The sequence below is a fragment of the Mesoplodon densirostris genome, chromosome 10 (genome assembly GCF_025265405.1).
Source record: "Mesoplodon densirostris isolate mMesDen1 chromosome 10, mMesDen1 primary haplotype, whole genome shotgun sequence".
Classification (NCBI taxonomy): Eukaryota; Metazoa; Chordata; class Mammalia; order Artiodactyla; family Ziphiidae; genus Mesoplodon; species Mesoplodon densirostris.
Window position 1 is genome coordinate 100,925,942 of NC_082670.1, and position 19,697 is coordinate 100,945,638.

A 19,697-nucleotide genomic window follows, 5' to 3' on the forward strand; every position below is an offset into this window, starting at 1 on the left:
TTTTTTTTTTTTTTTTCTGGATGTCTGCTCTAAGCTTGGGTGCCTGGAAGGAGCTCTGGGCTCTAGGTTTGTCTTCTATTTATTTGGCCAATGGAGGGAGTGTATATCTGTCTACCTTTAAATCATTGAGTTGCTTTTCTCCCCATAAGTAGGGGAAGGACGTGGCCAAAGGAAAAGCCATTGTCCTTGAAAGGGGTTTCACTCCTCTGATGGAGAAAGTTTGCAATGTAGTAAACTCCGGGCATGTGCTCCTCTAAAACCTTACTTCCCTTCTCTGGGGACAGCGTATCTGATTGTTCACCTGTGTCTAACTTTCTTCTGATTTTGACAGCAGAGTGTGTAAACTTTTATTAAAATAGTGAATTCTATCTCATTGGCTCTGTCCTATTCATTAGCACTCATGGACAGAAAGAATTTGGGATGATGTCACTGGGATTCCTGACCCTGGTCTTGCCATTCATAAGAAAGAGACCTTTGCATACCACTTTTATAGTTCTTGAGGACCCTTAGAATGCTACCATGGGCAGAACCAAAAATTCTGTCAATCTTATAACCCTAACATGGTGATAATAAGAAATTGAGATATCTTTGAATATTTTTTAAAAATTTTGTGGATCCTAAGTACTGTACTTGTTAGTTTTCTTGGTTATTTTAAGTAGTATGTAATAGTCGAAAGATTTTATTTGCTATCACTTGCTGAATCTTTACTTACATCCCTTCCAAAATTGGCAAGTATATATAAAACACATGCAGAAATATCTTAAGACCTCTTGCTCTTGCCTTACTTTGGATTACTTTCTGAGGATGGACTTCCAGAAGTCATTAAATGGAGGAGTAAAGAGTGGGGACTTTGGGCCTCCCTGGTGGCGCAAGTGGTTGAGAGTCCGCCTGCCGATGCAGGGGATGCGGGTTCGTGCCCCGGTCTGGGAGGATCCCATATGCCGTGGAGCGGCTGGGCCCGTGAGCCATGGCCGCTGGGCCTGCGCGTCCGGAGCCTGCACGTCCGGAGCCTGTGCTCCGCAACGGGGGAGGCCACAACAGTGAGAGGCCCGCATACCGCAAGGAAAAAAAAAAAAAAAAAAAAAAAGAGTGGGGACTTTGAAACCAAATCACCTGAAATTTAATTGTGCTTCCTGCCCCATACTAGCTGTGAAGCCTAGCACAAATGAGCTTGCATCTCTGTGCCCTCTTTCCTAATTTGTAAAACGTAGGTGATAATAATAACCAAAGACAGTTTTGTGTTTTGAGGAGAAGCACCAAAGACAGTTTTGTGTTTTGAGGAGAAGCACCAAGTAAGCTTATACAGTTGACCTTTGCACAACATGTGTTTGAACTACGTGGATCCACTTAAATGGAGATTTTTTTCAATAGTAAATACTAGGGTACTATATGATGCGTAGTTGGTTGAATCCAGGATGACAAGGAACCACAGATGCAAAGGGCCGACTATAAATTACACGCGGAGTTTCAACTGTGTGAAGGGTTGGCATCTCTAGTCCCCTCATTGCTCAAGGCCACCTGTCCAAGTATAGTGCTTAGTACAATGCCTGACATATAGGAAGCATTAGAGAAGCAAGAGTAAAATACACATTACCTGTTTTTATCATTACAGATTCAGAGTAGAAATTTTTTTTCTGGAGAATTGAAATGTATTGTCAAACTATTTTCTGAAAGGACTGCACTAATTTATTCAGCCACTGGCAAAACTACTAAAATGTTACCTCTCTTTTGATTTACATTTCTTAGAAAACTTGCAAGGTGAAATATTTTTTCCATGTGTTTGGGTACTGATTTATCTTTTTTATGAGATGCACTTTAGAGTCTTTCAATTGTTTTTATGTCCCCTGTGTCATTTGATGATCCCTACAACTCAGCAGAGTTGGCAGAGCTGATAATATTTATAGCCGCCTGAATGGAAAGATAAAAGCAAAGTTCATAGAGGTCTGATGAGTGGCTTTCCCAGAGTCACTTGGCTAGTGTCTAGCAGCATTGGGATTCGAACCAAAGCATTTTGCTTTACTCTTGAAAGCGGTGACTCATGGAAGTGGCCCCACCTGGCATGAAAGGATTAACATCACACTGAAAACAAAAACAAAAACAAAAACAAAACTACGCATAACTTTTTCCTATAAAAAGTTTATGACCTTAGGAGAATACGATTTAAACAACTTATAAGCTGCTTCCTTTAGCTCATTTAGAAACCACCAAAGAGACCTTATGTTCTAAGTGACTCCTTACAAGATGTATGAAGTGGCAAAGGGTCAACTACATTTAGAACTTGGGTTGCTGTGGTCTTGCAAAGTATCATTTAATGGCTGCAGTTTATATGATAATTCAAAAATGAATCATATACATATATGTAGAAATTGAATTATAGTTGACCTACAGCACTACGTTAGTTCCAGGTGCATAATGAGTTGATATTTGTGTACGTTGCAAAATGATCACCATGAGAAGTCTAGTTACAATCTGTCACCATATAAAGTTACTACAGTGTTCTTGACTATATTCCTCAGGTTGTAGATTTCACCCCTAATGCCCATTTATTTTGTAATTGGAAGTTTGTACCTCTTAACCTCCCTCACCTATTTCAGCCGTCCCCCCACCCCTCTCGCCTCTGGCAACCACGCGTTTGGGATCTGTATCTGAGTCTGTTTCTGTTTAGTTGTTTGTTCAGTTGTTTTTTAGATTCCACATATAAGTGATATCATATGGTATTCATCTCGCTCTATCTGATATACTTCACTTAGTATAATACCTTGTAGGTCCATCTACAAGATTTCACTCATGTTTATGGCTAAGTAATATTCCATTGGGTGTGTTGTCTTTGTGTGTGTATGTGTATATATTACATCTTCTTTATTCATTTATCTGTTGATGGACACTTAGGTTGCTTCCATATCTTGGCTATTGTAAAAAAAAAAAAAAAAAAAGACTGCAGTGTAGCTGTGCCAATTTACATTCCCACCCAGCAGTATACTAGGATTCCCTTTTCTGTACATCCTTGTCAATACTTATCATTTGTTGTCTTTCGATAACCATTCTGATAGGTGTAAGGTGATATCTCATTGTGCTTGTGATTTGCATTTCTCTTATGATTAGTGAGGCTGAACATCTTTTCATGAGTCTGTTGACCATCTGTATGTCTTTATGGAAAAATGTCTATTCAGGTCCTCTGCCCTTTTTTTTTTTTTTTTTTTTTTTTTTTTGCGGTACACGGGCCTCTCACTGTTGTGGCCTCTCCATTGTGGAGCACAGACTCCAGACGCGCAGGTTCAGCAGCCATGGCTCACGGGCCCAGCCACTCTGCGGCATGTGGGATCTTCCCGGACCGAGGCACGAACCTGTGTCCCCTGCATCGGCAGGCGGACTCCCAACCACTGCGCCTCCAGGGAAGCCCCCTCTGCCCATTTTTTAATCAGGTTGTTTGTCTGTTTTTGATGTTGAGTTGTATGAGTTCTTTATTTTGAATATTAACCCCTTATCAGATATATTATTTGCAAATATCTTCTTCCATTCAGTAGACGGCCTTTTTTAAAAATAGCTTCCTTCTCTATGCAAAGCAGATTTAGAGTTTGATGTAGCCTCATTCCTTTATTTCTGTTTTTGTTTCATTTGACTGAAGAGGTATATCCAAAAAATATTGCTAAAACCAATGTGGAAGAGTTAGCATATTGCCAGTGTTTTATTCTACGAGTTTTCTGGTTTCAGATCTTACATTCAAGAGTTTAACCTAGGGCTTCCCTGGTGGCAGAGTGGTTGAGAGTCCACCTGCCGATGCAGGGGACACGGGTTCGTGCCCTGGTTTTACTTATTCCCTTCCACTTTGATTTCCTTTTACTTCTTTCTATTATTATTACTATTATTATTTTTAATCTGATTGCTGTGGTTAGGATTTCTAATTCTGTGTTAACAAAAGAGGTGAGAGTAAGCATCCTTGTCTTTTTGCTGATCTTATAGGAAATGCTTTCAGCTTTTCAGCATTGAGCATGATGTTAGCTGTGGGTTTATCATAAATGGCCTTTATTATGTTGAGGTATGTTTCCTCTATACCCACTTTGTTGAAAACATTTTTATCATAAATAGATGATGAATTTTGCCAAAAGCTTTTTCCACATCTATTGAGATGATCAGATGATTTTTTATTCTTCAATTTCTTAATGTGGTGTGTGACATTGATTGACTTGTGGATATTGAACCATCTGTGCATCACTGGGATAAATCCCACTTGCGCATGGTTTATGATCCTTGTAATACACTGTTGAATTTGGTTTGCTAACATTTTGTTAAGGAGTTTTGCATCTCTATTCATCAGTGATATTGGTCTGTAAATTTCTTTTTTCTGTGTGATGTCTTTGTCTGGTTTTGGTATCAGGGTGATACTTGCCTCATAGAATGAGTTCAGAAGCATTTCTTCTTCAGTGTTTTGGAAAAGTTTGGGAAGATTAGGTGTTAAAACTTCTTTAAATCTTTGGTAGAACTCAAGTGTGAAGTCCACTCCTGGACTTTTGGTTTTTGGGAGGTTTTTTAAAAATTATTGATTCATTTTCATTGCTGGTAATTGGTCTCTTCATATTTTCTATTTCTTCCTGATTCAGCCATGGGAGATTGTATATCTCTAGGAATGTATCTGTTTCTTCTAGGTTGTTGCTTTTATTGGCATATAATTGTTCTTAGCAATTGCTTTTGATCTTTGTGTTTCTGTGGTGTCAGTTTTAACTTCTCTTTCGCTTCTAATTTTATTTATTTGGGCCCTGCCTCTCTTTTTCTTAATGAGTATGGTCAACGGTTTATGAATTTGACCTTTTAAAAAATCCAGCTCTTAGGCTTCCCTGGTGGTGCAGTGGTTGAGAGTCCGCCTGCCGATGCAGGGGACACGGGTTCGTGCCCCGGTCTGGGAGGATCCCACATGCCGCGGAGCGGCTGGGCCCGTGAGCCATGGCCGCTGAGCTTGCGCGTCCGGAGCCTGTGCTCCGCAATGGGAGAGGCCACAGCAGTGAGAGGCCTGCATAACGCAAAAAAAAAAAAAAAAAAAAAAAAAAAAAATCCAGCTCTTAGTCTCATTGGTTTCTTAAATATGTATTTCCTTTCTTTCTGCTCTAACCTTTATTATTTCTTTCCTTCTACTAACTTTAGGTTTTGTTTGTTGTTTTTTCTAGATCCTTTAGGTGTAAGGCTAGGTTGCCTCATGTAAGAGATGTTCTATGGGGCCCAGTAGCACATTCCTCTATAGTCACCAGAGCTCTAAGGGTACCCCGCTGTGTAGGCTGGGTGGGCCCTTCTGTTGTGTCAGGGCTGACTACCATTGGTATGCTGGTAGGCAGGGCTGACCCGGACCTGGCTGGCTGCCAGGAACTGCTTCATCTGAAGGCTGCTGACCTGCTGGTGGGTGAGACTCGGTCCCAGTGCAAATGACTGTGTGGCCTGGGGAGTCCCAGGGCTGGTGCAGGCCATTGGTGGCCTGGGTCCCAGGGTGGCTAGCAGTGAGGTCCAGGCTCCTGGGACTGGTATTGGCCCACTGGTTGGTGGGGCCAAGTCTCCACATTGCTGGCTGCTTGGCCTGGTGAATCCTGGGACTGGTACCTACCAGCTGGTGGGGAAGTAAGCCTCCAGCACAAATAGCCTAGACGGTAGGATTCCAAAATGGCACTTGCAGCATCAGTGTCCTCACGGGAGAGTGATCTCCCCACAATGGCTCCTGCTAGCATCTGTTTCCCTGTGGGAGTCCAATTTACCTAGTGCCTCTCCAGGAGGCTCTCCAGAATTAGTAAGTGGTTCTGACCCAGGCTTCCTTCAGATTACTGCCTCTGTGCCAAGTCCTGGAGAGTGCGAGATTTTGAGAACAGAGCCTCTTGTTTCCTATAGTCCTCTGGCTCTCCCATACGCAAGCCCCATTGACCTTCAAAGCCATATGTTCTGGGGGCTTGTCCTCCTGGTGCAGGACCCCTGGGCTGGGGAGCTCAATGTGGGTCTCAGACCCATTATTTCTTGTGGAAAATTTCTTCAATTATGATTATCCTCCCATTCGTTGGCCTCCTACTGATGGGTGTGGGTCTTGACTATACCATGTCTACACCCCTACTACCTGACTCATTGTGATTCCTTCTTTTTTTTTTTAATTTAATTAATTAATTTATTTTTTTGTCTGTGTTGGGTCTTTGTTGCTGCATGGGCTTTCTCTAGCTGCGGCGAGCAGGGGCTACTCTTCGTTGCGGTGTGCAAGCTTCTCATTGCGGTGGCTTCTCTTGTTGTGGAGCACGGGCTCTAGGCATGCGGGCTTCAGTAGTTGTGGTGTGCGGGCTCAGTGGTTGTGGCTCGTGGGCTCTAGAGCGCAGGCTCAGTAGTTGTGGCACGTGGGCTTAGTTGCTCCGTGGCATGTGGGATCTTCCCCGGACCAGGGCTTGAACCCGTGTCCCCTGCATTGGCAGGTGGATTCTTAACCACAGCGCCACCAGGGAAGTCCCTTGATTCCTTCTTTATATCTTGAGTTGTGGAAAATCTTTTCTTCTAGCCCTCAGATTGTTCTTATTGATAGTTTCTCTGTAAATAGTTATAATTTTAATGTGCTAATGGGAGGAAGTGAGCTCAGGGTCTTCCTACTTCACCATCTTGGCTACACCCCCTTCTTAAAATAAATAATGTAATTTGACCATCATTCAGGCATTAACCCTGTGGCCTCATGGACTTTTGTACTACTCTGGTAGAGAATTTGCATAGCCTGGGATGCTGAACTTCTAAGATGCTTGCAAAGGGAAACTACTAGGTCTAATACAAATGGTCAATAGGCACATGAAAAAAATGAAAATCATCACTATTCATCAGAGAAATGCAAATTAAACCACAGTGAGGTTCTAATACACATGGATAAAATGGAAAAGATTGATAACATCAAATATTGGAGAAGATATGGAGAAACCTGCATTTTTATACATTGATACTAGAATAAAATGGTGCAACTGCTTTGGAACATGGCAACTTCTTTGAAAGTTAAACATGCATGAGCCTATAATGTAGCAACTCTTATTCCTAAGTATTTACTCAGGAGAAATAAAAACACATATCCATAAAAGCCTTGTGAAGAAGTGTTCACAGCAGCTTTATTCATAATTGCCCTATTGGGGGACAATCCTCTACTGGTGTCCTTTGCTATATTGAGAGCAGGTGCACTAATTAGCTTTTCAAGGTATTATTATATAGTCAATAGCCTTGGAAGATACAGATAGCATATCGTCAAGAAGCATAGGGATGGTTTGTTTACTAGCCAGTATAATAAAGGTAGTATCTCCCTCTGGAACCAAGGTCAGGTAGCTTTGCTTGAAGTCCTTTATAAAAGATTCAGTCTCCCTGAGCTCAGAGTTTGAAAGTTCTAATGTAAACCCATTGTGTGTGCACCATCTACCTGGACTGCTCTCTGTCACCACCTTGGACTTGAGGAAGGGGGGTGGTAGGGAGGGGGCTCTGAGGAAACATTATGTTTGTGCTGCCTGCTGTACCTGGCTCTGAACCAGGGGTCTCACATCTTCAGCCAGTGTCCACAGAACCATGACAGGCTAAACTCTTACACATCGGGTAAAATCACAGACCCTCCATAGGTCTTGAGAAGCCCCAAACTAGACATAGCCCAGATGTCCATCAAAAGGAAAATGGATAATTGAACTCTAATACATCCATTCAGTGGAATGATACTTAGCAATAAAAAAGAATGAGATTTTGATACATGCCACAAATTGAATAAATCTCAAAAATATTTTTCTGAGTGAAAGCAGACAGAGAAAAGTACATATTGTATGGTCCTATTTATATGTATTTCTAGAATAGGCAAAAGTAACTTACGTTAGATTACAGATCAATGGTTGCTTTATAGTGGAGGGAGAAGGGTTAATTGTGAAGGGCCACAAGATAACTTTCCAGAGTGATAAAAGCGTTCTATGTATTGCTTTGTGTTTGTCAATACTGATTGAACAGTTCATTTAGGACATAGCATTTTACTAAATGCAGACTATATCACCATAAAAAATATTCACACTTTGAATTGAGAGTCAGACAACTGGATTCAACTCTTGACTAGCCACTTGCTATCTGTGTAACTCTGGGGGTAAGTTATTTAAATAAACCTTCAGTTTCCTTACCAGTAAATGGCAATAATAATAACCGTATGTTCATCATAGGGTGATTATGAGCAATAAATGAGATGATGTATGTAGAGTGCTTAGAACAGTTTTTGGAGAATAGAAAATACTGAATGAATGTTAGCTGTTGTTGCTGTTGTTCATTACAGCACTCTATGAATACCAGGCAACTTCATCGTGTTCAAGTGGTTTGGTAAAGAGTTGTGTAACTCCCATTTAGTCACAGGTACAATGAATGCAGAGGCAAAATTTCAACCCAGGTTTGTCTGATATGAGTCTCCATGCTCGTAGCTCTTGAAATGGTTGGCCTGATTATAGGAGAGATGGAAGTACCATCACACTGGTTTCAAAATACTGAGATTTTGAAGGGCTTTTTCCCATTAAATCGTACTGGCTTACATGTGTTTTAAACTAAGTCTGGATTTCTAGACTTTGTGTCAAGTACCTCCTCTTCACCGGTCTACAAAAGGGTTTCATCCAATACTACTTAATTAATTTCCTTCCAAGGGTAGCATGGATGTGGCTAGTAGCTCCTCAGCCAAATCATCCAGTGTGTTCTGACTGATGAATTGTCAGTTTTAGGTTTCTGGTTAGCACCTGATTAAGGTTTTTTCCTTGTCGGGTTAGCTGTTCTGTTTTTTTTTAAATACGGATGGAATATGACATTCCTAAGAAGCTCAGAGCCTTCAGAACCTCTGAGTCGAGAATTGTATCGACTTTATTTCTGTTATGAATATTGTTAGGGTTCAGTAGGAAGAAAACTATTTCACTTCTGATGATCATGACTAAATGGTCAAAAGTATATGTTGTAAGGTATGTGTACATAGGTATAAAATTTAGTGTAAAATTAATCTTGCTTGGAAAACAGAGCTAACAGAATGTTTTTATCATCGTCACTTGAATAACTTAACTGAAACCAGTGAAAACAGTGATAAGTAGAGTCTTTAGGCACATAGGAACCCTGCTTAAGAAAAAGAACCCCACATGTCGGCGTTCGGGGTGCTGCTGTTTTCTCTCCACGTTTGTCTGGGGTCATTTGGCCACTAGATTAAATGCTCCATCTCAGCCGTCAGCTCTCCCGGGTGAAGGATTAGAATCTTTCTTTTCTACCTTTTTACAAAAGCTACTGGCTCATTATTTCACTTTTCTTTCCAGGATATTCACTCATCCTTGGGTTCTGGGTATATAACAATGTTTAGGACCCAGACTTGCCTCTAGGGAGTTCAACATACATATATGCATATTTTTCCTTTTTATTTAAGAGTCACCAGCCCTGGATACAGAACTCAAACGGAGTTAAACCATGGCTTTTTCTTTTTATTTATACTGTCATTGGGCTGATGATTCTGCTAAGTCCTTTCAAACCCCATAGTGGAATCAATTCCCTTACGCCTTTTCTCTGCATCTCACAAGGCAGAGGGGCATCATGGCAGTGAGATGAAATCATTCCATCCCTGCAGCCTGCTTACTTTGCTTCCAGGAAGTGACTTTGGACCCCGGGAGTCAGATGACCCCGCCCATATGCCATAGCATCTGTACTACGTGTGCCCCTTCCTAAATACCTGCAGAGCAGAGCCGTACTCTCAGCCCTGAGATGACAGGTGGAAACTGCATTTAAGCAGAAGCATCTGAGTGGGGCTGTAAACAGTGAGAGCATGCATGAGAGCGTTTTGTGTTCATATCTGTGTCTCTGGGTTCTAGTTGGGTGTCTGGCACGTACTCAGTGTCCCTTACAGGCAGCTGAATTCAACTCCTCTGTTTCCTCCCTGACTATTTCCCCTATTCTTCAACCCAATACCCTTCTTTTTGTTCTTTTTCCTCTTTCTCTCCCTCCTTCTCCTCTTCCCATCTCCTTATCCATCCCCTTCTTATTTCTCGTCCCTCTCTTCTTTTTACTTTTACAGACATCATGTGATCTTTCAAACAAACACAAAAAGCAGAGAGAACAGTGGAATAAATCGCCATGTATCCATCACACAACCTCAACAATAGTCAATATATAGCCAATTTATGTTCACATGTACCCCGAATGTTCCTCTCTCACCTCTGGCCGTTTCAAAGTAAACCCAGACATTTAATTTTTTTAATACTTCAGTATGTTCTCTAAGAGATAAATACCCTTTAAAATATATAAGAAACACACACACATGCACGCACACACACAAACACAAACCAACAAAGCAGTAGTTCCCCATCGTCATCCCGTAGTCTCTCCCTTTTGTCATAAATGTCTTTATATCATTGATTTGTTTACAGGTGGATCTAAACCAAGTCCATATGCCACATCTGTTTGATATATCTCTTAAGTCTTTTTAAAAACTTTAAAATGTTTCTCTCCACTTTTTTTTTTTTTTTTTGGTGGTACGCGGGCCTCTCACCGCTGTGGCCACGGCTCACGGGCCAAGCCGCTCCACGGTATGTGGGATCTTCCCGGACCGGGGCACGAACCCGTGTCCCCTGCACCGGCAGGCGGACTCTCAACCACTGCGCCACCAGGGAAGCCCCACTTTTTTTAACTGTTGCTATTTATGTGTTGAAGAAAATAGTTTATTACTATTTCTGTAGAATTTTTTACATTTGGATTTTGTTTTCTGCATCTCTGCAATGTTGATTTACATGTTTCTTTATTTTCTCTACTTCCTATAAATTAGGTTTTTTAAATTAATTTTTATTGTAGTTGCTTTACAATGTTGTGTTAGTTTCTGTTGGACAGCAAAATGAATCAGCTCTATGTAAATTAGTTACTATATCCAAAAGCTTGGTCAGGTTCAGGTTGATCTTTCTTTCTCTTTTCTCCTTTCTTTCTGTTCTTTTCTCCTTCCTCCCTCCCTCCCTCCCTTGCTTCCTTCCTTCCTCCCTCTCTCCCTTCCTTCCTTCTTTCGTTTCTTCCCCTCCCTCTCTCCCCCTCCCTCTCCCCACCCCCCTCTCCTGAAAGTTCAACCTAAATACAATTCCTGGAATGCCATAAACAGAATTTCAGCGGGGCAGAACCTCATTAATGAAGGGGCCCCTGCTGAGGGATGGGTTACGAGACCAGGCATCTATAGCAGAATCTTTTTTCTTAATCTTGAAGTCATGTCCCGAGAGATTGCTTCACTAGTGATTTTACCATTTGCATTGAAGAAGCAACCAAAACTATATAAACAGAAATTTAGCTTAAGACATCAGAAGAGAAGAAATCTAGGTGAGAAATGGAAACTGTATCCATGCACTTCTTTAAGAAACCCCCGTCTTGTTCTTGTTTGGTACAGCAAGGTTTCTTGTGTGAGTTTCAGAAGCCCTGTTCTTACCTTTGCTCAGTGGGCTGGCGTTACCTACAACAGGCTGCTCTTGGAAATAAAGAAAGCCCTTGGCTCAGTCTCTCAGAACACCTTCCACACATTGGGGGAGGTGAGAAACTTGGGGCTAAAACATTCCTTGCTTCTCATCTGGTGCCCTGAGTGCATTGTGCAAAGCCTACTCCTGTCCCACACACCTTGACTCACTGCATATATCTTTACCTGCACCTATCTGGAAATCGAAAATGAAGAGTAGAAGAAAACTCAGCTGTGATGATTAAATAGTCTTCTGGGAAGCATCCTGCGTGGAAAAAGGTTAGAAATGAGGGTTTGTGGCTAGGCAGTCTTTAATACCTTTGCTAGAGTTGTTTTTGAGTCTGTAACATAGTACTCGCTGTGTTCACTGCAGAACATGAGGATGTTAATGGTTCAATTACAGTCACATTTTTGTCATCGAAGGTGGAGGATCAGTTGTTTTGCTGCTGTTGTTGTTATTCCTCTGCCAGCCCTTTGGCAGTTTCTCTGGGCATTAACTTTTCCACCCAAGGAGAGGTCAGGGAAGACTGTGATGGTGGTTGTCAAAACTATCCATTTCCTCCTTTCTGGAAACGCAAGCGAAACCTTCAGGTGGGGGTAAGAGGACGTAAAAATCATGGCTAACATGAACTTTGAGATTATTTGTGGCTCTAAACTAAAGTTGAAAATGGAAAGAAACAAAGGGGAAAACTCCAGGTTCATCGCTTTTCCGTGTGCAGATGTGGACGGAACAATTTAGCAGATGGTCTATAAGGTATACTGAAGTAACAGAGGGATGGGGAATGGTACCCAAGAAAGCGTTGTGAGGGTTTAACATGAAACCATGAAAAGTGCTTAGCGCAGAGCCTGGTGCCCAGGAAGAACACAATAAGCACAGGCTGCCTGTTGTACTGTGACAGGGACGCCCATCTTTCTCTTCACGAGTTGCTAGGTTCATTCAGCCTCACCTCCAAATAGAGGCACAACAGCAGTGAAGGCTTTTTGTCTCAACGCAGAACCTCTGACTTTCCTTCAATTGGTATTTCTTGCTATGGGTTGTTACCCCAAGATTCTATTAATGTGTTCACTGTTAAAAAAAAAAAAACAAATTTGCATAAAACAGAATCTTATTTTACCATTGACATTCATCTTAAAAGAAAAAGGTATACCCATGAGAGGAGAAAAAGTTATCCAGTAAATGAAGTTATTTGTTTATTTATTTATTTTTTTAAAATAAAGTATGGGAGGGACTGCAGTAGCATTTTAATAAAAGCTTGCCTGGTAACTGTAGCGTTTTTAGAACCCTGCAACATTTTCTAGTGCTCCAGGATATCCACCCTGCTTTCCTTGCATCCTTTTTACCCAGAATCTAGCAGTTCTGTTAGCACCTATGTATGCCCTGACTCTATTTTCAGAGCTCCTGTGACATATTCTTTTCCTGTTTTTATTAGTGTGTTTATCATTTGCAGTATACCCAAGCATTAGTATTTGAGTTAATTATATACAGTACTACTCAGGACTTTAGCCTCAAGAAAATTTAAAGTTTGTGGCTTTACATTCAATAAAATATATTTGTGTAATGCAGCATTTAGAGCACAGTCAGCACGAGCATATATAACTTCCAAGGGGTCTTCCCAATGCAAATAACTGCAATTAATATGTGAAATCAAAACACAAACTATAATTGATCACTCCCATAGAAACATATGGTAAACATTGGGCCAGTTGTTCAAATCTACAGGACCGTTTTGGTAGGTTTTTCAGTTCGCATTAGCAAATATCTTTGGTTTGTTTCCTGCCTATGCCCAGCCTCCTCTTCCTTTTGGTTTTTGTACTGCAGTGGGATTGTTTATATTAATAATTTCAGATCCATTATTTCTTACATTTTCTGTGCCTTTTTTTCCTCCCTGATAGTCTGCTCATGCATTTTAACTAAGGCATATATTCTGAGAAAGCAGTATGTTAAAATGGGCAAAATAAGCAGATCTTTCAAAGAGAGAAGACTTCACCAGCAGAATGAACACTAGAAACTCTGGTCGTGAGAGGGTTTGTGGATTATTCTTGTGTAGTGCACCTGAAAATTTATTCAACATAAGCTTAAAGGAGTGTGCATTTTGAAGATAAATACTGAACTATTTGGGTAAAAATAACATTACATCAGAAAATCGGGAGACTTTAAAAGGAAAACTTCTTTGCATGCTGGAGAAATAAAAAATAATTAATGCTTCAGAGTTCTCCTTATTTTATCTAAACCTCAAACCCTTTCCTGGGAAATGTGATGGAAAGGATGAACTTCATTCAAGAAAATAATATAACAACAACTCAGTTCATCAGAAAGCCTGAAAGAATGAGCTGTTAACCGAGAATTGATAGAAAATGCTTTCTTTTTTTTTCTATTTCAATCTACATTGTTAAAACTATTTCTTAAAACTACCCTTTTTTCCCTCACTTTTGGGGGGAAGAAGGTGTACTTACTCTCATCCCTTGAGATGTTATAAAATGGTACATGAATAAGAAGCGTAGTGTTCAAGTAAACCTGGAAAACATTGAGTATCAAGCTGTAGTTAAATGGATAAGCCATTGAGTATGTCACTTGGAAAAAAAAAAAAAAAAGTAGGGTAATTCTAGGCTTGGCTGACTCACAGCTCGATTGTATTTTCACATCCTTGCCACATTTTTATTCTGCTGTTATTTGTATGCTGGGTAATTGCCTCATGACTGCAGAATGACTAGAGTAAATGCAGTGTGTGTGTGTGTGTGTGTCTGGGTGTGTGTTGTGTGTGTGGGTGTGTGTGGGTGTGTGTGTTGGGGTGTGTGTGATTGTTTTGATGCAGTTGAGTTCATCTCTCTTTAGGAGCAAATAAACTTTCTCAGGAGTTCCCCAATAAACTTTTTCTAAAAATTTTTATTGAAATATAGTTGATTTGCAATGTTATGTTAGTTTCAGGTATACAGCAAAGTGACTCAGTTACACACACACACACACACACACACACACACGTATTCTTTTTTAGGTTCTTTTCCATTATAGGTTACAAGATACTGAGAGTAGTTCCCTGTGCTATACAGTAGGTCCTTGTTGTTTATCTATTTTATATACGGTAGTGTGTTATTTGTTAATCCCAAACTCCTAATTTATCCCTCCCCCACCTTTCCCCTTTGGAAACCGTAGGTTTGTTATCTATGTCTGCGGATCTATTTCTGTTTTGTAAGTAAGTTCATTTGTATCACTTTATATGTGTAACCCAATAAACTCTTTTCTTTCATCTCATTATCTAGAACTGTAACCCATGCCTGTTTCTAAATCAGCCCTTGCCAAGGAGGAAACTGGATTGGCTTAGACAAATGAGGATAGACTCAGTGAGGCTCAGGAGAGGTCCTGAACCCCTCACTCCTTTGGTGGCTGCCGATACCTGAAGAGAAGCAGATTTCAGTTAGAGGAGGAGGGGTGGGTGCTAGATGAGTAACCAGAGACTCTGACCTTGGCATGCAGTTGCATCTGCAACAGTAGGGGAAATAAAGTTAGCCTTTTTTGTTGTTGTTGTTAACTTGCTAGTTCTGATTTTCTTGATGTAAGGCTACATTTTTCAAGTTCTGGTAACCCCAAAGACAAATGTACCTGTGTTTCTCAGAGCCCTTAATAAGCTAACATACCCTGATGACTCTTCAAGAGAGGGGTAAAACCTATAATGTTTCAAACATAATGAAATATTTCATTATTTAAAATAATGAAATAGTAGTTCCCTGATAAACCTGAGCTGCAGTTATTTTTCAAGGCATTCTTTCTGAGATGAATGTCTTTATGGATGCAGGCTAGAAACTGCTCTCCTGAATTACTAGTCTGTACACGTTTCATAGTATATATTTTAGAATGGTAATAGTGCCATCAAGATAGCCTTTTTAAGTACTCTAAAAAATAAGAGAAATTTGTAAAGTAGCAAGGTATAAAATTATTAGAAGATGAATTGCCTTATAACGTAAGTATAGTAAAATGTTAATGTAAGAATCTAGTTGGTGAGGTCACTGTAAAATTCTTTCAAGCTTCCTCTGTATTTAAAATTTTTTTGTGATACAAAGTTGAAAAATAATAAAACAACCACAACAAAACAAAGAATAACTTTTATGTATGCAATCAAAAACCAGAGGAAATACTTAGCAAAGAAAGCCATATTTATAATAGCAAAACTAAGTAAAATACCAAGGCTAACTTTCCATGAAACACTCAAAACCTATGTGAGAAAAAATTTTAAAACACTATTGAAGGAAGCAAAAGTAGCCTTGAACAAATGAAAAGACACACGTGGGAATTCTCACCTTTGTAAAAATTTCTGTTCTGGCTAAGTTGATTTATAAGTACAGCATAAATTCAACATCAAGTATCTTTTTTTCTTTTCTCAAGATAGTTTAGTAGTTAATAAAGCTCATTTGAGTAAATAAACAAAAGTCAACATAAAATTTGAAAAAGAAAGAACAATTATGGTGAGAGAGGGGCTAACTCTACCAGTTATTAAAATATGTTATAAAGAGTTTATAATTGAAGCTGTACTGTTGGCCCACGAATAGACAAACCAAACAGTGAAACACATTTTAAAAATCCAGAAATAGATCTAATTATGCATGGAAAATTTAATATATAATAAAGGAAGCACTTCAGTGAGAGAAGATGAACTGGCATATAACTAGGAAGCTATATGGAAAAAGCTATATTTTGATTCTTCATACTGCATACCAGAATGTATTCCAAGTGGATGAAATATCTAAGTTTAAAAAATAAAATTATACAAGAAGAAAACACGGATGGAATATTCTGTAGCCTGGGGCGGGAGCATTTTTTCAAACCATGATTGAAAATCCAGAAGCAATAAGAAAATAAATTGATACTTTTTTTTAGAAAAACATCTTTTAATCTAATATAATTTTATTTGGAAAATACCTAAAGTGAGTAAAAGAAAAATAACAAACTAGGAAAAATATTTGCAACTTAATCTCAAATAATTAATATGCTTAATTAATAAAAAGCTTTTAAAAAGAGAAGAAAATGACCAAATTTTTATAAAAACAGTTTGCAGAAAAGAAATACAGTAGCTTTTAACTATATGCAAAGATGTTCAACCTCCCCTATAGTAAGAAAAATGCAAATAAAAATAGACTGTGGTAGCATTTCTCACCTAGCTGACTGACGGAAATCCAAGTTTGAGGACATACTTGGCTGTCAAAGTTGTTGGGAAATGAACACTCTCTCTCTTTGCTGGTGGGAGAACAAAATGGTACAAACCCATTAGAGGGGAAATGGCCAATATTTAGCAAAAACACATACAAATTGACTCTTGAACAAAGCAATCCTGTTTCTCAGAATAGATCACCAAAATATTCCGGTAAGAATTGAAAAACACATATATGCCAAGGCTGCTCATTACACTACATTTTTACACTGTTGGTTAGACATTTATTCTAAGAATGTTATTTGTGTATTATGGAATCAAGCAAATAAATAGTTATAATGCTGTCATTAAGAACCAGGATTTTCCTCACGAAAAAAAAAAAATGAGGTAGAGGTGTAGGAGTCGAGTTAAGTAAAAATCCTGTAGTCCAGAATTTGAATTCAAAGTAGCAGTATGGATTCATGATGGATTTTATCTTTTTCAAAAAAGATTCCTGCTCTAGACACACTGAAAAGGCCTAGACCCAATGAAGAGCAGTGAGCACCAGGTTGATTGGTACTTGAATGAGATACATACAAAACAAAGAACTGTCTGCCATTTGAGGTATTAATATGTGCTCTGAAAAGGAAAAAAAACCATGAATTCAAGGAATTTGGGGAAATTCTGAACTTCCTTCTTGGAAATTATACTTTATGTTATATTAAATACTCTGAAACAGTCTCTCAGTAAAGAAACCTAATAACATTTAACACAGTGGCTGTTGGGGACACTTTGTTTTGCAGGAAAAGGGACAGGGGTTGTAGAATCCCTACTGTTTCTTTCCTACACAAATGTGTCTAGAAAACAATCTGGGAAATGTTGCTGCGAAAGTGAAATTCAATCTGTGGTTAATTATTTGTCATAGAGGGACAAGAGGTCTAAAGAGAGTTCCTGGTATTACCATGTACTTAACGAACGCCTAATTTAATACAAGTATTGTTCAGAATCTACCAGATATTAAATGCTGTGTTCAGTGCTAGGGATATAAGGAAAAAAAGAAAGAAAAGGAAAGTCTAGTAGAGCATTAAAATATAGTGATTTTATTAATTTTATAATAAAGATTTGAAATGTTTTATGAAAATCTTTAATTCTGATCAAGAAGCTAAGTGTAAGCAACTGCTGGATTGTGCCACGGGGACAGAATTAAGTTATGATGGGCAAAAGCAAGGAGGGATATTTCTGGCAAAACAAGGGGCATGACCGAAGATAATTAACGTTAGAGCTGATGATGTTTATGGGAAAAATAGCCATACTTGTCTGGAGCAAAATATATACATGTTTTAAATTCTAGGAAAAGGGTGAGGTAGGACCCATGAAGTGAGAGAAATGTTGGTTTGGGGTTCTGATAAACCTGAGCTGTCATCTGCTCTTCCTATACCTGACCTTCGGAAGGTGATTTAATTTCTGTAAGGCTCGGCTTTCCCATCTGTGTAATGAGGACTAATAATATTTAACTGACAAAGTGAGGATGAAATAAAAATCAGGTATATAAGGCTTCCAAGACAGTGGAGGACACTTCATCACTGCCGGTTCTTACTGTTGTTAGGCAGATAGGAACAAAATGATGAACACCCTCTGTTGTCAGGGGAAAGGCTTTGGATTTCATCTTACGGGCAGTGGAGAATCACTGAAGAATTCTGAGCACGGGGGTGAAGTGATTAGCTCTGTGGTTTGGGAAAATGAACATGGAGGAATCACTAGATGAAGAGAGACACCTAGCACTGTGTCCTGATGGGAGATGAGAAAAGCATAAATAGGGCATTGGTAGTGTGGCCAAAACTGTTCACTGTTTCAGGTGAGGTTTTGGCTATTCATTAGATATATGCACGTGGGAGGGTGGAGGAAGAGGGTGGAGTAAGCATGAAAAAATGACATCAGGGTTTACAGCCTGAGCATCAGAGTCGCCAGTAATACGCACAATTGAGACAGGCAACCCAGGAAGTAGAGCAGGTATATAGAAGAAGGTAATGAGTGCAGGGGTGGTATTTCATTAGTTTTCTCTCATTTTCTTTTGGCCTCTCACCTTTCTAGACTAAGTGAGCTTTGAAGATTTGCACGTGGCAGCCCAGCTTCTAATAGCAGCAATCCCTTGGTTCTATGGGGCCACTATATTTTGAATAGTGTGTTGGCTTATTACAAGGGCTTTTATTGTGATCCTTTGAAGTGCTGCTTCTGAAATGTATCTAATACATCAGAAAGGTTAGTGTAATGTGCTCCAAAGTCAAATACCAAAAACTATCAAAGCAACCGAACATGGTAGCCAAACATGGATATGTGGCTTGCGCGACTGTACTCCTCAAAGCATTGTTTTCTTTAAGCATATTTGAAAGTACATGCAAATTGAGACATTCTACTCAACACCAATGTTTGTGTGTGTTTCTTGTTTTAATGTGCAGGACAGGAGAGAATTGGAAAAGATTCCACCTATGAGCAGGAGGGTAAAGTTCAGTTCGTGATTGACGCAGTGTACGCAATGGCCCATGCCCTTCACCACATGAACAAGGATCTCTGTGCTGACTACCGGGGCGTCTGTCCAGAGATGGAGCAAGCTGGGGGCAAGAAGTTGTTGAAGTATATCCGCAATGTGAATTTCAATGGTGAGTCTCCATGTTTTCTTTTTTCCGGCTGACATGGGGCCTTTATGTTGTAGAAAAGAACATCTAGAGAATGCCACACAACCCTAGTATGTCTAAAATACTATATATAAAAATGACAGTTGCTCATAACGACAACATTGAAGCACTGAAAGATAACAAGTTACAATACTTTCTGAATCCGAGAAGTCAAATTATGCCCAGTATGGTGTTAATGTCCTTGTATACATCAAAATTCTAATATTTTGACATACGGTAAACGAGATAACCAGAATATCCAATGATGTAACTTTGGGTGATACAGAACTTGGTGATATCCAAGTCTTTTGGCAATATAGCAACCTATTCATACTCATCTGGTATATGTCCACACAGATCTTTCAGAGTTCCAGTTTCTTGGTCAAGTGATGTGTTTTGCTTGAGTTCATTAAAAATATTTAGATGTCTCAATTCCAGTCTCTTTTGGAATCCTAAGTGTTG

At 39.5% G+C, this 19,697-nt stretch overlaps 1 protein-coding gene across 1 annotated transcript in view; it reads left to right on the forward strand.

Moving 5' to 3' along the window:
• Positions 1–19,697, forward strand: part of GRM7 (glutamate metabotropic receptor 7) — a 776,446-nt gene that overhangs the window by 509,232 nt on the left and 247,517 nt on the right. Inside the window, exon 6 of the mRNA XM_060109566.1 lies at positions 19,020–19,220. Coding sequence (XP_059965549.1) covers positions 19,020–19,220 — 201 coding nt within the window. The remainder of the gene's footprint in view (positions 1–19,019; positions 19,221–19,697) is intronic.